Consider the following 19,919-nt stretch of genomic DNA (forward strand, 5'->3'; position numbering starts at 1 on the left):
TCTGTCTTTGTTAAAATTGTTTACGTTGGAGCTGGAAAAGTCCACAGTTGGTGGTTTGTACACTGATGTAACAGTGCAGTCACTAAGTTCAGTGGTTAGCACTTCAGTATCATTGATGTCGTTTATACTGCTTGAAAGGATCTGTATGTTTGGCCTGGTAAAGATTGCGCTGCCATACTGTCGGTGTGGCCTTTCAGCTACTAGTCGCATGCCGTTTATCTTGGGTCTTTTGAGTGTGCTATCTCTGTGAGTTTCTTGTAGACACAGGACGTCACATTTCTCTTTCTGACAGAGGTCCTGTAGTAGACGTTCTTTGCATACAGACAGGCCTTCAATATTTACAGAGATAATCGTCAGTAGGATTGTCATGTTGCTTCTGGAGTGAAAGGATCAGCCGGTATACAACCGCCCAGGGGACGCCCGATTATGTGTATTGCATTCACATTCTTCGTGGAGGCTCCTTTCTTGTTCCCCGAGCCATAGATGATAAACTAGTTATCTTTTGTGGCGAGGCGTCATCATTGTAATTTCATGTAAATAATTGTGTTTTTAAGAGACAGGGCTAGACATTGCGTACAATTTTTGGCGCTTGTAATAATTCAAATCCGTTCAAATTCATTCGCTACTTATTTTCATTCTTAGTGAGTTCGAGATATTTTGGAAGAATTGTTTCATTCTGGACAGTTTTTGCTTTTTGATTTTCCTTTTTAGGTATGGATTGACCAACTCAGCTGAAGAATGGGATACTGGCGCAAAAGAGGTTCGAAAATGGTGCAAATGGCTATGAGCACTATGCGATTTAACTTCTGAGGTCATCAGTCGCCTAGAACTTAGAACTAATTAAACCTAACTAACCTAAGGACGTCACACACATCCATGCCCGAGACACGATTCGAACCTGAGACCGTAGCGGTCACGCGGTTCCAGACTGAAGCGCCTAGAACCGCAGGGCCACACCAGCCGGCCGCAAAAGAGGCAGGAAAAGAAAAAAAAGTGACAGAAGTAACGTTAGCCTGGAAAACCTCAGTAGACATATATGAGCTGTAATTTTTTATATAACTTGGAATTTTTCGAACGAAATAAAACCAAACACAAGGTTAATATAGAATTTTAAAATAAAACTAGTCATGAAGCGAATATAAAATCTTTGCATTTTATTTGTATGCCAGACAGAGTATTGAGATTGTGTTTACCTCAAAGGTCTAATCGGTATACGACCGAATGCTCCGAGTTGTAGTTCGCTATAATGATGACCGTTTCAGTGGACACATGTATGAAGGCAGGTTGTACTTACATTTACTTAGTCTCAGAAAGACAATCAGAGGCCACCAATAGTGAACTTAACTGAGATGTTGAGAGGTATTTGACAATCTGTTTTCACATTTGAGACAAATTATTAACGATTCGTTACGGGTAAAAAAATATGTTTACAGCAGTTAAAGTAAACACCATATGTGCAAATTAGATGCGGAGAAAAATCAATAACGATCTATGCTTTCTTTCTTAACATTCTGAGTACCACTTGTTTCTGCCGTTTATGCTTCCTTTATTAATCCTCTGCATACCAGTTGTTTCTGCCTGAAACAACCATTTTATTACTTTTGTTTTGATGTATTAGCGCTGTTAGAATGAAACCACCGACGCTGTTGCAGGACAGAGACATCTATGGTACACTGAGGTAACTCTACGGGTGTAGTGCCCTGTAGCGGTCACTTATAGTGTGCTAAGCACAATAGGCATGGAGATAGTGCTTCGTGAATGTAGGAGATTGTGACATGCGGTTATTTATTTATAGTAGCCATATTGAAGAGATCACTGACTGTAAAAGTTACGTATATCTGAAGTTACTGTAACGTAAATTTGATGTAGTACCGTTTCTATGAGCAGTTTCAAAAAGAAAACAGTGTGTATGTATGTAGTTTCGATACAAAATTTATTAATTTTAACAACTTTTTTGTTATTGGAGATTATTATTTGTTTGGGGTGTCATGATTTCATGGAGGTTCGAGATGTGGATCGCATTTCGGAAAAATCCGAATTTGCTTTCAAATATATTACATGAAATGATGGTTGGTTTAAAACTGTGTCCTAGTGGTTCCATAGTGAAACCATCTTTTTAAATCAACTAAGTGTTTACTTTTAGCCCTTTTGTTCTCGTTGTTCAGTAGGATGATAAAGGTTACTTTTGAAATTTTTTCCGTGCTGTTGGGACTCTTTAAGTGTTAAGATGGTAAATTTTTGTTGCAAACACGCTTAAAGACAGACAGTCAGAAAACTACGCTAAATCGACTTGTTTAATAAAGTTATATGATGAATGTGAAGATGTGGCACTTACTGAGACACTTCCCTCGGAAGGTTCTGTTACTTCATACGAAGGAGCACCACCTTCAGACTCCTGAGAAGCTGACGCATAATCAGTCTGCGAGAAGCCTTCTGCTAGTCCACCACCCATCCTGGAATACCATACCTGTGATTATTTACTTACTTAAACATTAATAAATAGATTATATTCACAAATAAATATTTTCGTTACACTGATGTCCTTTTGTTGAAACTTTTTCTCCATTATATACAAAATGATGAAAATGGAAAGGACTACAACATGAACATTTACACATAAAAGAAAGTGTGTAAGTACCCCGTTCCAACGTCTTTGAAACTTCGGAGGTGAAAGTAGTTTATGGACGGTAACAAATATTTCTTTTGGGCACTGCTATGTGTGGTAGGTGGGCCAGTATTACAAAAGGATCACTTAACTGCAAGTAATCGTCCAGTTACCATTGAGAAGTGAGTGCGAGAGCTGGAAAGCATCCTGAGAGATCGATAGCAGTGAGTGAGCCCGTTGCAGTGCTGAGATGTGTAAGCTCTGTCTCCTGCCAAAGGAGACATGTACATGGTGACATTAAGATGGCTCACAATGGCTTTACCCCTGAAGCAGATAGCTGCTCAGCCCCTTAGCGCATTGTGTACTTTAAATCTTTAGACAGTTTGTAATAGGGATAGGTATTTCTCTCGCTTGAGAATTAGCTAAATTCTCGAGAATTTCGCGAAGCACTTCCCAGGAAATGCCGGACTGGGACTGAAACCTGGGGCCTTTGCCTCTCTATGGCAAATGCTCCAACGATCTGCCCTCTCAGATCTATTTCCGCCAGTGTCTGACCTCCAATCTTACCTGCTCCAGAGTGAAAAACTCATTCTGGAAACAATCCTCCACGTTGTGGCTATGACATTTCTACGTAGCATCCTTTCATATAGGAGTGCTGATTCCGGAAGGTATACAGGAGAACTGTGAGGTTTGGAGAGTACACTGCGGGTTGTGGTTGGACAGCCCAGTCGATAGAGCACTTGCACAGTATGGACAGAGGTCCCAGTTGCGCCACACGCATGTAATCTGACAGGAAGTTTCCAATCAGCGCATAGTCCACTGTAGACTGAAAATTCATTCCGGACTTCAAGAATTGTTAAAATGTGTTAGCAAATCAACTTACAGTTAGTGTAAGAACTACTCATTAGAGGGATCGATGTTTCGTTCAGCCGCTACCGTTTATCTGCGGATGTTGCGATCTCAAAAGGAGTTGTTAAAAGCGCTGAACGAAACGATACATGCAGAAGCTGCACCTAAGGGCGGCTCTAAACGGCCAGATGTTCAGCTCCACATAAGCATGAAAACAAAGAGGTAAAAAAGGTAAAGTTACACTTTCTGGTCCCAGACACGCCAATCTATCGCCACCGACCAATGGTGTCATCGGATGTAGTATGGAGGGTTATGTAGTCAGCACACTGATCTCCTGGTCCTTGACCGTTCTTGGAAGCGCTAGTAACCGGTCGACTATCTCTTCAGGTGACCAAACTAGCCTGAGTGCACCCTGTACCAGTCCTCTCACCAAGGAAAAATCCCTAACACTACAAGAAGTAGAATCTGGGGCTCCCACATGGCAGCCAGTTGATGTTGATCACTCAGCTAGCGAGACAGACATGAAACAATAGTATAGTTAAAAAAGAAAAAAACTGACGCAACTAAATCCAGCTTGGTCCAGTCTGGATGGTATTTGGAAGCAGAAGTATTTTTTGTTCTTCTCTGAAAGGAGTTTCATTTTCTCTTCCAACTGAATTAGACTGTAATCGGACATTGTTCTGAACTTATGATTCAAGATTATAAATGCCCAATATTAAATAAACACGTGAATGAATGGTACAGTTTTTGATATATGATCAAACACCAGACAAAATAAATAACAAAAAACATTGTTGCCATTAGTAGGTGAATAAAACACTTTTTCTATATATAAGATATTATTTAGTTTGAGGATTTGTAACTTTAAACCAACACATACCGAGCTGAGGGAAAAACAATTACAGTAAGAGATGAGTCACAGCTGGATTGCGATACATTATAAGTGGAGCGGATTGGTTGGTTGGTTGGTTTGTTGGTTTCAAGGTAGGTGGGAGTGGATTGGAAACCTGCATTTCAGTGAAGGAGTAATAGGCATTTATTTAGTTGCATTTTTTTCTTTAAGTCTGTTTCCTACATATAAGAACAGAAAAACTGTTGCCCTGAATTGGTATATCTGAATATAACACATAACATTTTAACACAAAACTAATGTATAACTCACGATAATGACGCTACAAAAATCTGCGTATCATATTTATACTCAAACAACCACACACTAACCTTCGGTCATATGGGGCACAGATATTCATCCAGAATCCAGGAGGCATGTGACAACTGCTCTGCTGTTCTATGTCCTGTCCCTATATCACAAATTTTGTAATTTACAGTTCTACACTACATTATACTATACAGCGCTACACTGCTGTACTTGGTATCTGAAGCAAAACTAGATTTCTTCATTTCGTCTGGATTGCTAACCCCTGGCCCACCAGGCATAACTCAGGATTCACAGGGACTGTGCTGCCATGTCACACGTGATGTACAGTAGTGGTAGTCAACCTTTCTATACCAATCGCCCACTTCTCTATCTCTGTTAGAGTAAAATTTTCTAACTGCCCAAGTGTTCGACAGTAATGGTGATTTATAATGAGGGGAAGTAGGTTTACTTTATAAAATTTGTAGAGGAGAATTATAGCAAATTAAATCACACAATAATGATTACTTACGAAATACTTTATATAAAACTTTCGCTAAGTTTGGCAGAATAAATCTTTATAAAATAAATTACTGTAGTTAAACCTACCAGTCTAGTTATACCCTGCATACGCAGAAGCATAAAGTCTGATGGAATTATATTTAGACAATTAAATAATTAATGAAATCCCTGAGGCTGATGCTGTAAAACTAAATACTGAATATATAGCTAAATTTATTTACGGAACAAATGAAGGTTTCCTCGTTCTGAAATATTCAGGCAGTTCCTTTCTTTGGTCACAATATGATTAACAGCGCTAAAATCCTAGTCCATAAGACATGAGGTAGGGAAAGGTATCAAACAGTTGATATCTTTTCCACATACTTGGATAACATTGCCATGTTTTTATTTTGTCATAGTTTTTTGTATCAATTACTATCGAAAAAATGTATCCTTTCATCATCAAATCTAAGGTCTAACTGTCCTTCCTGGCAAGTTGTATAATTCTCTGCAGTGCTTCTTGTACAAGGATTTTTCATCCACCCTCAGTTTCAAAATATCTTCACATCTTCTCCCCATGTCAATACTGAATCTGTCAACATATTCTAGAGTTACATTATCTTCCATGGATAATAATTCACGAAAGTGATAAAATTCTCTCTTCAATATAATGAAGAACGAGTAGTCTAAACTTCTGGGTAAATAAAGACACTACTATTATATGGAAAGCTGTAAGAGTTTTATAAGTTACTTTAGTTTACAAACTGACATAATTAAATCTCTTGAAAGTATGTGCCAAATAAAAGACATAATTCTTTATTCTGTGCAATAATGATGATTACTTCAGCTCTGCATTAGCTTTTATTTATTTAAGACTGATTTCGCACAAAATTCATCTTCAGGTTCCTAGGTAAAGCAAACATACAGAGCGTTGTTCAATATATTGTACAAAAACACAGTATTAAAATAGTGAAGACAACTACGCAAAGTGTTGGTATTGTAACAAATTTGTAATTCTTTTTTTGTTTTGTTTTGTTTTGGAGAACCAAACAGCCTATACTGTATGTATATAAGGTTGTTGAGGTCTGTATAACTCTTGTGCGTAAGAGAACATTTACAGTTAATTTGGTTAGAATTGAAACGTACGTTAAAACTCTCGACGTAGGGTAGAAATAGTATTTGTAATAAAGAGTGCGTCACAAAGGACTTTAAAACTTTGGAATAATATAGAATGGAATGATATAGAGATAACATACAGAATCGTCAGATATGTAACTTTGTAGCAAACAACTTCAAGTTTCATATAAAAGTGTCAAGCGTAATTTTAGTTTAATATGACTATCATTTGTGATGTGGCAAACATCCCACAGGTAATTAATTTCTTCCCACACTCATTGCAGCAAGTTGGGTGTACCTTGTAAAACAGCAGTGTAAATTCGATTTCGCGGCTCGAGTAATCGTGTGCTATGGGAGGAATATACACTCGGTCTTTAACGAAATCCCAGTGAAAGAAATCCAGTGGTGTCAAGTCTTGGGAGAGAGGTAGCCATGCGCTTTGCCCTTCATGGCCAGTCCAACGACCATGGCGTGATTATTGAGGAAGTCTCAAACTTCTGTGAGGAAATTAGGTGGTGCACCATCTTGCTGGTAGGAAACCATCCCATTTCGGTCATCCCTATCGATCTGTGAAACTAATATAAGTTTTCAAGTGTATTCAGATATACAATACCAGTGACAGTTTCCTCCATGAAGAAGAAAGGATCGCACATTTTCTATTTGCTAACGACATAGAACACATTAACATTGGAGGTGTCACGAACGAGTTCCATGGTTAGATGTGGATTTTCGCTGCCCCATAGTCTACAGTTATGGATGTTCATCAAACTACTGATGTGAAATGTTGACTTATCGCTGAAGATTATTGTGTTCGGAAATGTCACGTCGTCGTCTATCCGATGCAAAATTTCCGGACAGAATTCCCCACGAGCAACCTTATCTGCATCATTCATGTGCTGTGCCATAACGAATCTGTATGGTTTCAAGTGAAAACGTGTACTCAGTACTCGCCAAAAAGTCTTTAGTGGAATGTTAGTCTCGCGAGACGCACGTTGCGTTGATTTTCGTGGACTGTGGGCAAAGCTCTCCCTAATCTGTTGGACATAATCATCACCACGTGGGCGACCTGGTGTTTTATCATGTTGGAGTGAACAACATGTCTCTACAAGTTCTTGTGTTAAAAATCAATTTTCGGCCTGCTTGGCGGTTCTTTAATTTTTTCGGCGCGAAATTTACGAACAGTTATTGTAGAGTTTGTTTTATGAAAGCAAAACACACAATGAGCACACTCCACACCAATGAAAGTAGCAATTTTAACTGTGCACTACGCTGGCTCTCCGGGTGGCGGAATGGGGGTGCTGATGCACTACGAGAATCAAACTTGATGAAACTTGATGTCTGTTACAAAATGACACAGCTATAGATTCAGTAAGTTACCTCAATAAATTTCCATATCATTCAATAGTTGCAAAGTTATTTTTGACTCACCCTGGTTACATGAGGTTCCAGATGATGCTCCACAAACTTCTTCAAACAATGGCAGGTATGCGATTTGGAGGTAAATTTCTGTAAATGTGAAGTATAATGCAACAAAGCAAGCCAAAGATATACACTCTGAAATCTTCCGAACTTCCGTGTGCAAAAGCAACTTGATATAATCACCAGTGCTGGCACAGCTGTCAAAACGCCGAATAATCTGTTAATAGGATTTGATCCTGTTTATAGATCGAAGTATTACACTCATTGATGATGAATGGAGACGACTTGTACTTAGGTGCTTTCCTACAGCGTGTTGTTTGTGTCACCTCATAATGAATATATATGCCATTTGGCACTTCTTTACTCAAATGAGCAACAAATTCTTAGTGACCTACCGTTAATAATGTTCTATCAGCAACATTATTTCATGGCATTAAGTGAAGATAATACTGCTGTATCTGTAATGAGATTTATTGAGAATAGCGTTTCTTCACATAATATATAGCTCTCGACAAAATAATGTACATCATCTGTCAATTAAGCATAATTATCTGCAGCGATAGACTTGTCCCACTGCATGGAAAATGAAGAGTTTTGAAGAACAGTTATAAGTTTTTTTTTCAGTATTAAGTACCACTTTTTTAATTCATCACTTTACTGTGCTATCGCTTTTGGGCAACGTTTTTAAAATTCCATTTATATCCTATTGAGCTAAATCCTTTCATAGAAAGTACGATTACAGTTTCTTCAATATTGTAACTTTTACCACTTTTTGTATTTAATTGTGGAATGTAGTAAGTGGCAGTTAATCCATTTTCATTATTTGTTAAATGATGCAACGACTGTTGAACAATTTAGAAACTTTTTACATATATCCCGAAACTATTCAATGGACTTGTCTTTATTTGGATGTTTTATAGGAAGATGTTTTCGCAGTCGACCTGACTTTGCCGCCTCATTGGATAATGTTTTACTATACAATAGGTACATTAGATGTTGTTTATGTACAAGAGACACAATAAAAACCCATCTTCAGATATTTTGGCTAATAGCCACATAATTTCATTTATTTTTTGAGACAAGGGCTCACAATATTTAACAATATTTTGTTTGAAGCTCTAAGTACCTGCTCACTCTAGCAAATGTAACTGCATACTCACAAGTGCGACGGCAGACAAAAGAGCCCATGACGTTATGGTCGTCCGTGCATGTCTCTTGTGCATTGTGGAAGGGGTTTGGTGTGGGGAGCAGTACCTGTTAACAGCTCTTCTTGTCTGTTACAGATGGTTGGTGTCGGGAGAAATATGTGAGCTATTCTGGATGAAGGTCTTTTACTTGCCTCACACTATAGCGCCATTTAGTTTCACCTACATCTACATTTATGCTCCGCAAGCCACCCAACGGTGTGTGGCGGAGGGCACTTTACGTGCCACAGTCATTAGCTCCCTTTCCTGTTCCAGTCGCGTATGGTTCGCGAGAAGAAAGACTGTCTGAAAGCCTCCGTGCGCGCTCAAATCTCTCTAATTTTACATTCGTGATCTCCTCGGGAGGTATAAGTAGGGGGAAGCAATACATTCGATACCTCATCCAGAAACGCACCCTCTCGAAACCTAGACAGCAAGCTACACCGCGATGCAGAGCGCCTCGCTTGGAGAGTCTGCCACTTTTAGTTTGCTAAACATCTCCACGCTCATCAAATAACCCTGTGACGAAATGCGCCGCTCTTCTTTGGCCCTTCCCTATCTCCTGTGTCAACCCAACCAGGTACGGACCCCACACTGATGAGCGATACTCAAGATAGGTCGAACGAGTGTTTTGTAAGCCACCTCCTTTGTTGATGGTCAACACTTTCTAAGGACTCACTCAATGAATCTCAACTTGGCACCTACCTTAACAACAATTAATTTTATATGATGATTCCACTTCAAATCGTTCCGTACGCATACTCCCAGATATTTTACAGAAGTAACTGCTACCAGTGTTTGTTCCACTATCACACAAACCTACAATAAAAGATCCTTCTTTCTATGTATTCGCAATTCATCACATTTGTCTATGTTAAGGGCCAGTTGCCACTCCCTGCACAAAGTGCCTATCCGCTGCAGATCTTCCTACCTGACGAACTAAGCTTCTGTGCAGATGAAAAAAGTACATTTTATAAGGTTCACAATGTCATGGAGAGTTGTACGAATACCTAATGAAAATGTTTTTAAGACCCTTACCCCCTACCACCCACGACGAAAGCCAGGACGCCCAATTGTGGGCGGAGTGACTCACTATGTTGACTACAACTAGTGTAGAGGCAGGGAGAGACAACATTGTCGTAGTCTCAGAAAATCCTTCTCTGGTCCTCCTGGAGCCTCATCTCTTCGCTGCTTTAGGTCGTTGAAGGTATGTGTTCTGCCTTGCGGTGTGTATCATGACGTATAATCTCTTCTTGGTTCTTATTAAGCGACAGACTACTGCATTACCAAAGGAGTTCCTTCTCTGGTTTGTGACATCTAGTCTAATGGCACACTCTCTGGACGACGTGGCCCAGGATGCCGACCGTTCCACATTTACAAGTGTCTGTGGTGCGTTGTTATACATTCAGTAAGTAGCTAGGATATGGACCATGCTCCGACAGGTAGTGTATTTTTCGCGTGGTTGATGCGAAGCATCTTTCTTTTACACTAGGAAGGAACTGTTAGTTTCTCCTCTCTGTTTCCTCGCTTTCCGGAATTTATTGCCATCCTCTGTCAACGAATGCCTTTATTTTCTAATTGGATGTGGCTCTTGTGCGCCACATGTTTACCTTATAATGTTCGCTCTTACAGTTAGGTGTAGTGGTAGTAATTTTATTATCAGCAGCACTGCTTCAGTTGGTATTGTTATACACACACGTGCCATGCGGAGGAGTACATTCTTTGTTCTCGTCGAAGAACCTGTCCTGTCTTTACCTTCCTCTTTCTGTGGAAACATACATTGGACACATAGCCCACAACAGCAAATAAGATGCGTTGCGGTACGTTCTTATTGCGTTGAGAGGCACCTGAAAGCTTTTTCGGCTAATAGATGCTAATCAGGACTTTAATGCCTCCGTGGCAAATGATTACCACGTGTGTATTGAAGTTTTGATTTTCGTCAATATTTATATCGAGATACCTATATATTTCTTTTCCTGTCATTGGTTTTTCATTAATTCTGATCACGGGGTTTCTCCATCATTATAGCGTCCCTTTCAGTAAAATGTTAACTGTTTTTGGTGCTGCTCTCGTCAATTTCTTTTCTACGGACTTGGTAAGTGTTTCAAGAGCTTCCTACTATTTTCCTCTAAGTTAGTCTTTGCGTTAGTAGATAGTATTTTGATAAAGCATGTGTGGGTGACGTAGCCTCTAACGCTTGTCACATTGTGAGTCTGGTTCAGTAGTGACTCCTACCAGTGGGTCAGAACACTAGACCACAAACAGAGCCCTCTCGGGTCGCCTTTGATGACGCTTTTCACAACTTTCTTTCCAGGGCACTGCAGTTGCACTTGATTGTCTGTGCCATGAAGTAGTAGGCCGTCTATTTGCTTCAAACTTGCTAATTTACTTTTCTGAGGTTTGAAGCTGACCAAGTGTCTTTTCAAGTACGAGCAGGAAACGTTCACTCTGATGCCGGTTTGCATAAAAACGACACTTCACGGACAAGGAGGTTCACCAGCCTGGATCAAATCCACCCAGCAGATTATTGATGGGAGTCAGTGAACTGACCAGCCTGGACGTCATTTTTAGATCAGGCTAGTACCCAATTTTCACCTCAGTTACACGATCCACAAATATTTAGAAAATTTTTGCGCACCTTCCCATGCATAACACTAAACGCAGACAAATGGGATACACATATTCTGTCCCAGAGTGTAAAGGGTGGCAGCAGGAAGGGCATCTCTGCTCCTCCTTAAATTAACCGTGCCAAATCCGTTACTTAACTACGCCGATCCTGCGCCATTGTGGGAAAAACACAAAAGAAAAAGAAGGAGAAGTACAGTGAATGAACATGCTGACAAATATGGTAGCTCGTGTTAGTGATGATAATATAAATTTGAAATTAGAAAAGTGCAGTTTCACGCAATCACAAGTGCACTATATGGGCCACATAATTTTGGGGGACAGTGTAAGCCAAAACTGTAGTTAACAGTTACAGTGAATGATTTTCCTGCAGTGTTAAAGGATTGCAAACATTTCTCAGATTCAAAAATTACAATCGATGTTTTATGGAGAACTATGCAAGCACCACGAAACTTTTCATGAAATTACTAAAGAAAGTAACTCCTTTTGTCAGGACAGCATACAAGTTCTTACACGTTCATACGCCTTGGCTTACTCTAAATTTGTGATACATTTTATCTTATCATGTGACGCTAGCAACATAGTTGTTGGCTGCATTTTGATTCAAATAAAAGGTAGTGAAGAAAAATCAGCTCATAATGCATCACATCACATTAATCAAGCTGAGCAAAACTACAGCACCATAGTAAAAAAACTTCAGGCACTTGTTTTTGGCACTCATTACGTTCAATGGCACCTATATGGACGATGATTCACAGTAATTACATATCATGCGGCTTTACAATGGCTTGTAAGTTTAAAGGATGCCAGCGGCATACTTGTTGGATGGGTGTTAAAAGTTAGTCAATATGACTACAGTCATGAACAAGCCTGGCAAGTTAAATCAGAATGCCGATTCCTTGAGTGAGACAATTAAGGTCCTGCAAGTAGATCCTGTACTTGTTGCGAAATTAAAAAGTGCACAAGACTCCAATGCTGGGTGCAAGAAACTGGCTACCTTGACAGATTTGATTACAAGAGAGAACATTTTCTTTCAGAAAATGCCTCTTAGGAAAAGGGATAACAGTCTCAAAGGCTATCTATAAGTGCATATTGCAACAACATGAACAATAACATACAGACATGTCATAATGATAAAGCGCTACACAGTCTCGCATAGCAGACCATTATTGGTGGCCACTAAGAGAGTCCAAGGACAAAGACCAAATACCAACCTGAGGCAGCAGAACCTTCTGAAAACATAGCCCTTGATATTGTGGGACAATTTCCTGTAATGGTTCAAAATAACAGGTACATTGTCTATCACTGACCATTTCTCTCACTATGTTACTATGATACCTGCTGAAGACATAACCATTTAGACAGTTGTGAAAGCATTCGTCGCTGATTTAGCACTATTATTAGGAAGTCCAGAGGCCATATAATAGACCAAAGGACTAACTTTATATCCAATCTTATGGTACAGGTATGTTGACTACTTAAAATAAAGAAGTGAAGAACTATGCCATTGTATCCTAAGGGTCACAGAAATGTTGAATGAATTCTTAAACACTCTTAAAATGTTGTCTTATTATATGAGCAGCTTCCACTCAAACTAGGATCGTCTATTCTCATTTGCAATTTCAGTGTACGATACCACAATACGTGAAACAACAGGATTGTGTCCCCTTGAGGCTGGTTACAGTTGTAAAATGAACTCCTCTTCCCAGATTGAGAAGTCGTCACCTGCAGTAAATTCCAGCGAAGTGGAACACATAGTTAAAAGATTAAAGTTTATTTGGAAGAGAGTTCAGCAGAATAATGCAGCAGTGATTGGAGCCAAAAGCTCCGTAGTCAAAGGGATGCTGGGATACTGTGATACCAAGTACGAAATTGTGTGATGTTACGAGAAATCACTGTGAAACTGGGCAGATCTACGAGATTTACAGGCCCCTGTGATGAGCCATTTCCGATCATCACCTGTCAATGTCGAACAAAGTACAAAGGCAGTGGTATACCACTCCAGTAGTGGATCAAGCAAAACCGAGGGAGAACCATTCAGAACAGAGGTCAATGTGCACTAAAGGTGTTACACCGCAACCAATGAGTTCCTGATACTACAACTTACGTTCTGCCCCTCAGTACAATTTACGGCGTAAGGATTAAGAACAAATGTTGTCTTAAGTCTCAGAAGGGAGATAATGTCAGTATTTTCCATGTCACAGTGTTCTTTAACCATACTGATAATTCTGTTGTGTCTTTTCACCCCGTCCGTCTCCTGATTAACGAGAACACCTCCTTATGTGTTGCATTTGGGGCATTCTTGCAAACTGCCTATGTGCCTCAAATGTTTTCAAGCATGTTAGCTTGACGTTACTACTGCCAGGACAGAACTTCTCCCCCATTGGATTGTTGCTATGGGCAATACGTTGTGGACATGCTCCCCACTACCTCAAAAGCAACCCATATGCCGTTTTCTGGCTCATGTTGCTCCTTTACTCATTCCTCTGTGTTTTGTTATCGGCATCTACTACTGAATGGTTTTGAAATGTGTTTGCGTTATCTCACTACAAAGAGACTTTTACATAGAAAGTGTTAGAGAGTGTCTGGTATGATGAAGTTATGATCGAGTTTGCAAAATTTCAAATCTTGTGGTACAAAAGCGCCGTCTTGTTTTAAAGAAATCTGCAGAAATATGAGCCCATTCTGTGCTGCGTCAAACAACCTACCGTTCCACCGCTACTCAATAAGCGCAACCCGGCATCACTTACCATGCCCAGTCTCTAGCTTGACAATGGCCACGCAATTCAGTGTCTTTACTTTCACACGAGCGACACAATTCAGTATCTTTTGTAGGCGCCGCTTTTATAAACATACTGAAGCCAGTTTATATTATAAGTAACAAGTTTGCCTTGTCCCCGACTGATAGTAGAATTAACGCTATATTTTTTCCATTGCATAACAATATGGTTTCACTTGTGTGTTCCAATCAGAATTTCACTTCGCACGTATACATCACAGAGGACTTCTGTTCAAAGCATCCCATTGCGGTATACCAACGCCTTTATTTCAGTTCTCTGCACAGTTGAAAGAAACTTTGAATGCCACTATAGAAACATTCATGTTATTAAATCAAAGTAGACATCCTACCTTATCAGTTCTTCTGGATACTAACAGCACTGAGTTGTTTAAATTATACAATTAGTTGACAGCACGAGAGCATCAATAAACCTCGTAGATCGAGATGTCACTCGTATTATGGAATTCTATCTTTTCTTACTTAACGTAAGTGCTCCTGCTGTGACTTCCACGATGTTTGTCTACTCTCATACTGAGCGTCAATATACACTACTGTTTTACAAGCAACGTATGTGGTGGAACAGGTACAGCCGTTCCAATTGATCATTTGTTTTGGACAAATTCCAGTGTAAAAAACTGTTGTTTTGAAATTGTAATGAAACATGACTTCACTTGCACTGTTTGAAGGAGTCTTACCACTTTTTGAGCTTTCATAACGTCCAGTAAGTGTGTGTGGCACAAAAGAAGTAGTCCAATCGCACCGAGGGAGGGGTAGGGGGGGTTGGCTGTGTGAATGGAATAACTAGAATTCCAAAGTGCAGAAATTGCAAAAAACAATTTTTATGGCAACTAGTATGCTACTTCTTCACATCGCAATTCTTCAGAAACAGTTGCTGAAAATAATGAACAACAATGTGAATTACAAGATTGGTCTTTGCGGTGGGTGGAATCGTGTGACGGCAAACAGAAATTGCAACGTTTAACTTCACCACGCTATTTTGACACTACTGCTGCTAAGTCGCTGTCTTTTGCAGAAATGAAAAAAAAAACAGTTAAGTCAACATGAAGTGTTCCGGGCAAATCCGATAACCGACGAAAGCGAACTACGGACCCATCGGATACATTTTATTGTGCCACTTACACGCAGTTATCATTGTCAGCAAAGTGGTTATCGCTAACCGCGACCGTGCATCGTTTTCCTATCAAATCATGCTCTAATGGTGCACGCTGGTAGCTTGTCGAAGTACAGAATATCTAATAACAAGTCAATGCTTAAATATATAGCTTTGAAACGAGCAGTGTATATCCAATGTGCAGCCATATTTTTGCAGGCCAGTGAGCCGATATTTTTCCGTCGATATATTGATAAATTGATATATTGATAAATTTTTCCGATTTATCGAGAGCCGACAACGGTATTTTTAGGTATCGATATTTTTATAAATGTCAACAGTCATATTAGGAAGTATAATTACATTTTAATTGAAAAGGGGCAACAGATGCGGTAATTTTTAAGAGTAAGCACAATTTTTCAAGCATTTATTCGTGAGTGTCAATTTCGAAGAGTAATAGAAGTAACATCACAATTAGGAGAAAAACTACCTGCGCGCAATTTAAAAATACAACTTTTCTCTAGTTACAGACGAACTTTCGTTGCTTTCCTTAAGTTGTTTTGTCTTAATATCGGTGCATGTAGATTGCGATGACTTTTATTAACAAATGGAAAAGTGTAAATCCAAGCTATGTTGTTGCCTGTTACAGCTGTTACGTATACGTAAATCGACACACCGCGCTAATACAAATTTTAATAGATTTGCTTATGCACCTTTATGCGCCGTGTGCTCTCGTACGGAGACAGACATCTGAAAAACTGTTCCACTTCATTGTTCATTGTTGCAGTGTTGATATTGGGGCTTCCCATCAGATAGGAAACAATCTTGTTATCATTCGTCGTTGTGTGGATGCGCGTCAGACGGTCTTCAAGACATAATTAGTTGGCTTGTACTTCTGTGAAACCATGCATCATTTATGGAGCTGTGAAAAGTCTATGGTGATCAGTGGGCGTGTTTACTTTGGTGCCAAAAAAGAACAGGCCGCTAGCCAGTTCTGTATTACAACCCATAAAAATAACTTTACAGTGTCTCAGTATCAGTGAAAGTACAATGAACAGAGTTTTAGGAGAACACAGGGAACTTCGTAGTGGAGTAATAAAGCCAAAGTGACAGCAGTCTGCATTGTTGCCAAATTTCTTCAAGATGACGGCTCTTCTTTGGTGGTCTTTCCATCTTCTCTCCATAGGGGAGCAGTGGAGGGGGCGGGGGGTAGTGTGGCAATGTCGCATTGATGACTTCACTACCTCCTCTCCTCCCCCTCCCCCACTTCCCCTCCCTACTACTTCTCTCCCCTCCCCTGCTTGTGAATTAATGGGAAAAATGGGAAAAAATGCAGTCTTTGGGGGGCTGCTGGAGAGTATGGACATGAAGTACTGCCTTTATTTATTTACTTTACTCATTTTTAGGGTATTATACTGCTGTAAGAATTTCTTAAATTTTGGTGGGGAAACCAACCGACAGTTACCCCATAGCTTTGCTGCTTGAAATTAAAATAAACACAACTGCTTAACATTGGTAGGACAACAGAAAAATTCTTTCATGAAGAAACGGATCTCATGATACAAAATGCGCATTTAATACCAGCAACATAATGTTTATTTTTTAAAACATAATAAAATTAATTAATTGATTAAATTGTTGGGAAATGTGTTCATCGAAGAGATGTTGGTAAGAGGCGTTCAATAAGTGTAAGTATATAGCCAAGGACTGTGTGTAGAGTCTCCTACATGAGGAATGGGAGGAGGTGATAATGTGAGTGTAGGGGGGGGGGGGGGGGAGGTTGGGGGACAGTTTTCAGCAATTAATGGTGATGCAGCAGGATGGACTAAGGATGGATTTCGCAACTAATCGAGACTACTATCTGTGCTGGAACAGTTCGTGTTTCCTAAATGGCCAGTCAATTTACAATGCAGAAGACAAATTCGCCATATTCAACTATTCCCATACTGAATGAACCACAGGTGTTTGGCTCGACTGAGGATACTTGAAACGGTTTTTGTTCCCCTTTGCGACTGCATTTATGTCTGTGTTCACTTTACTGTGTGCCCTAATACACAACACCACTCGAAATTGGGGGGGGACTCTCCTGAGGACACTGCCAGAAGAAATAAATGCCGCCTACTGATCTCCAAGTGTATACCTGCTGAGGAGCTTGTGTGCATATATATGGTAAGAAAGGGACAGGACAGCAAACTATCACTGAAGTGGAGGAATAGTTGCTTCCCACCGATCTACAAGTGAAATCGCTGCTGAGAAACTTGTTGACCGATGCATGGTGAAACGGATAGGGCAGCAAACTATCATTTAAGTGTAGAAACGAAATTACACGCTGTCAAACTAACAGAAAATGCTTCACTGCTCTAATTACCGCGAAAAAAACTCAAACGACGGAGCATAATGCAACACATGCAATGGGAATAGTGCAAGACATGCAATGGGAATTGAGACAAACAGTTTTAATAACCAAACTACCGCAAAAACCGACGCTAAAAGATCTCGCCATGAGAGATTGGCGGCAGCTGCATGTGTCTTCACCTCGCTGCGCAGATGCAGACTAAGCAGCTTAGAACCAGATTTACCTGTCCTCCTCCCCCTCCCTCCTACCCTCTTCTCCACTCACTGGTATGGATACTGGTTTTCAGGCCATCTCTATCCTGTCGCTGACGGTACACAAAGAGATCCATCTACTGGCAGTGAAATATTGTTTACGTTCTGCAGAAGTCAGTCACTGACGGACAAAAGACTGAAGAGCAGGACGCTTACTGCAAGCCGTTAAATGCGTTTCCCAGAAAGACTGGTCCACTGGAATAATGGCAAAATACCTGACAATTAAATGATTTTTATTCCAGTCTTTGATCACAATATCAATTCATTAGACGATAACAGATTTCAGTCCGTAATGACCATCCTCAGATCTACAATATCTACAATTATGCCGAGAACAGTAGGGATTTGCCTTACTTCCCTACATTAGTTGCTCTAATCCTGTAACTGATTATGTCTTACCTATTCATGGAATGTATAGTCAGACTATATAATTTTATTTATTGACTGTTAATATGTTTTCTTTTTAATTTTCTGTGTGAAACACATCACTTTGCATACAAAGCCCTCTAAAGGTTAAGTTCTTAAGATCGATGCGAGCCTACATAACATCCTGACGGGGGACCCAACAGAGGGCGCTCATCATTGATCTGTCTTTTTTCCAGCTGCCATATACACATTTTATCTTTCATAGGCAATTTATAGGTTGCTACAGACAATGTATTACGTACATGAATTGTTGACCATAAATGCACCGTAAAAAGCATCGGTCCTATTCTCTTCATATATTTCATTTTAGTTTATTTATATGGGTAACTGTATTCGTCTTTAAATGTATCACAAGTGGTTTCTATGATAGTTTCCAATTTAAAAGTCTGCTACATGTATTTTACCTAATGTGTTTCTATCAATTATGATTTTTGCGTAAAAGATGACTACATCTAAGCCTACACTAGCGAGATCTAGGGAGGATGTAGGAAAACAAATGGTTCAAATGGCTATGAGCAGTATGGTACTTAACATCTGAGGTCATCAGTCCCCTAGAACTTAGAACTACTTAAACCTAACTAACTTAAGGACGTCACACACATCCATGCCCGAGGCAGAAATCGAACCTGCGACCGTAGAGGTCGCGCGGTTTCAGACTGAAGCGCCTAGAACCGCTCGGCCACACCGGCCGGCCTGTAGGCAAACAGATTTCTGGTAGCTACTGTACTTCAGTAGCAAGTTGCAATAATGAGTGTGTGGACGACGTGGCCTATTCTACATCTTCTTTTAGATCTATGTGATGATACTCTGCCGATTATATGTATATTTTTTGACGATACCATTATCGCCTTATCACTTGACAAGGTGTAAAAAAGATACGTTTTACCGTATTTTATCTGTACATTTCCCTGGTTGTATGATAGTATATTGTGATACGTATTGCTGTATTATGTTGAAAGACACACTGCTCACTAGGTGTGTATATTGTAGATCTCAGGATGGTGATTACGGACTGCAACCGGTCTTCGCCTAAAGAACTGATATTGTGATCAAAGACTGGAATAAAAATATTTGACAGTATTGGACCACTGTTTGTATACGCGACCCTGTCGCAGTTGGTGTACCTGACTATTCGTCACGGATGGACTGAACGCTCAACAGTGGTGTTCTTTCAAATGTTCTGGATGTGCTGGCACTGTCTGAAAGTGGTCTTCGCCTATGTAAAATAAGTCCCATATAGAAGAAACACTGAAATAATACATCCCGTCTAATGAGATAGAAATGAATCATTATACACTACTAGACATTAAAATTACTACACCACGAAGAAATGCAGATGATAAACGGCCATTCATTGGACAATATATTATACTGGAACTGACATGTGATTACATGTTCAAGCAATTTGGGTGCATAGATCCTGAGAAATCAGGTGTGCTTTCAGATGTTCTGGATGTGCTGGCACTGTCTGAAAGTGGTCTTCGCCTATGTCAAATAAGTCCCATATAGAAGAAACACTGAAATAATACAATCAGTCTAATGAGATAGAAATGAATCATTAT

The 19,919-nt window shown here is 39.8% G+C and overlaps 1 protein-coding gene across 1 annotated transcript in view; it reads right to left on the reverse strand.

The window, feature by feature from the left end:
- LOC126278069 (uncharacterized) overlaps positions 1 to 19,919 on the reverse strand; it is a 381,643-nt gene that overhangs the window by 303,205 nt on the left and 58,519 nt on the right. The window contains exon 4 of the mRNA XM_049977941.1: positions 2,336 to 2,453. Coding sequence (XP_049833898.1) covers positions 2,336 to 2,453 — 118 coding nt within the window. The remainder of the gene's footprint in view (positions 1 to 2,335; positions 2,454 to 19,919) is intronic.

Source organism: Schistocerca gregaria, chromosome 1 (assembly GCF_023897955.1).
Source record: "Schistocerca gregaria isolate iqSchGreg1 chromosome 1, iqSchGreg1.2, whole genome shotgun sequence".
Taxonomy (NCBI): domain Eukaryota; kingdom Metazoa; phylum Arthropoda; class Insecta; order Orthoptera; family Acrididae; genus Schistocerca; species Schistocerca gregaria.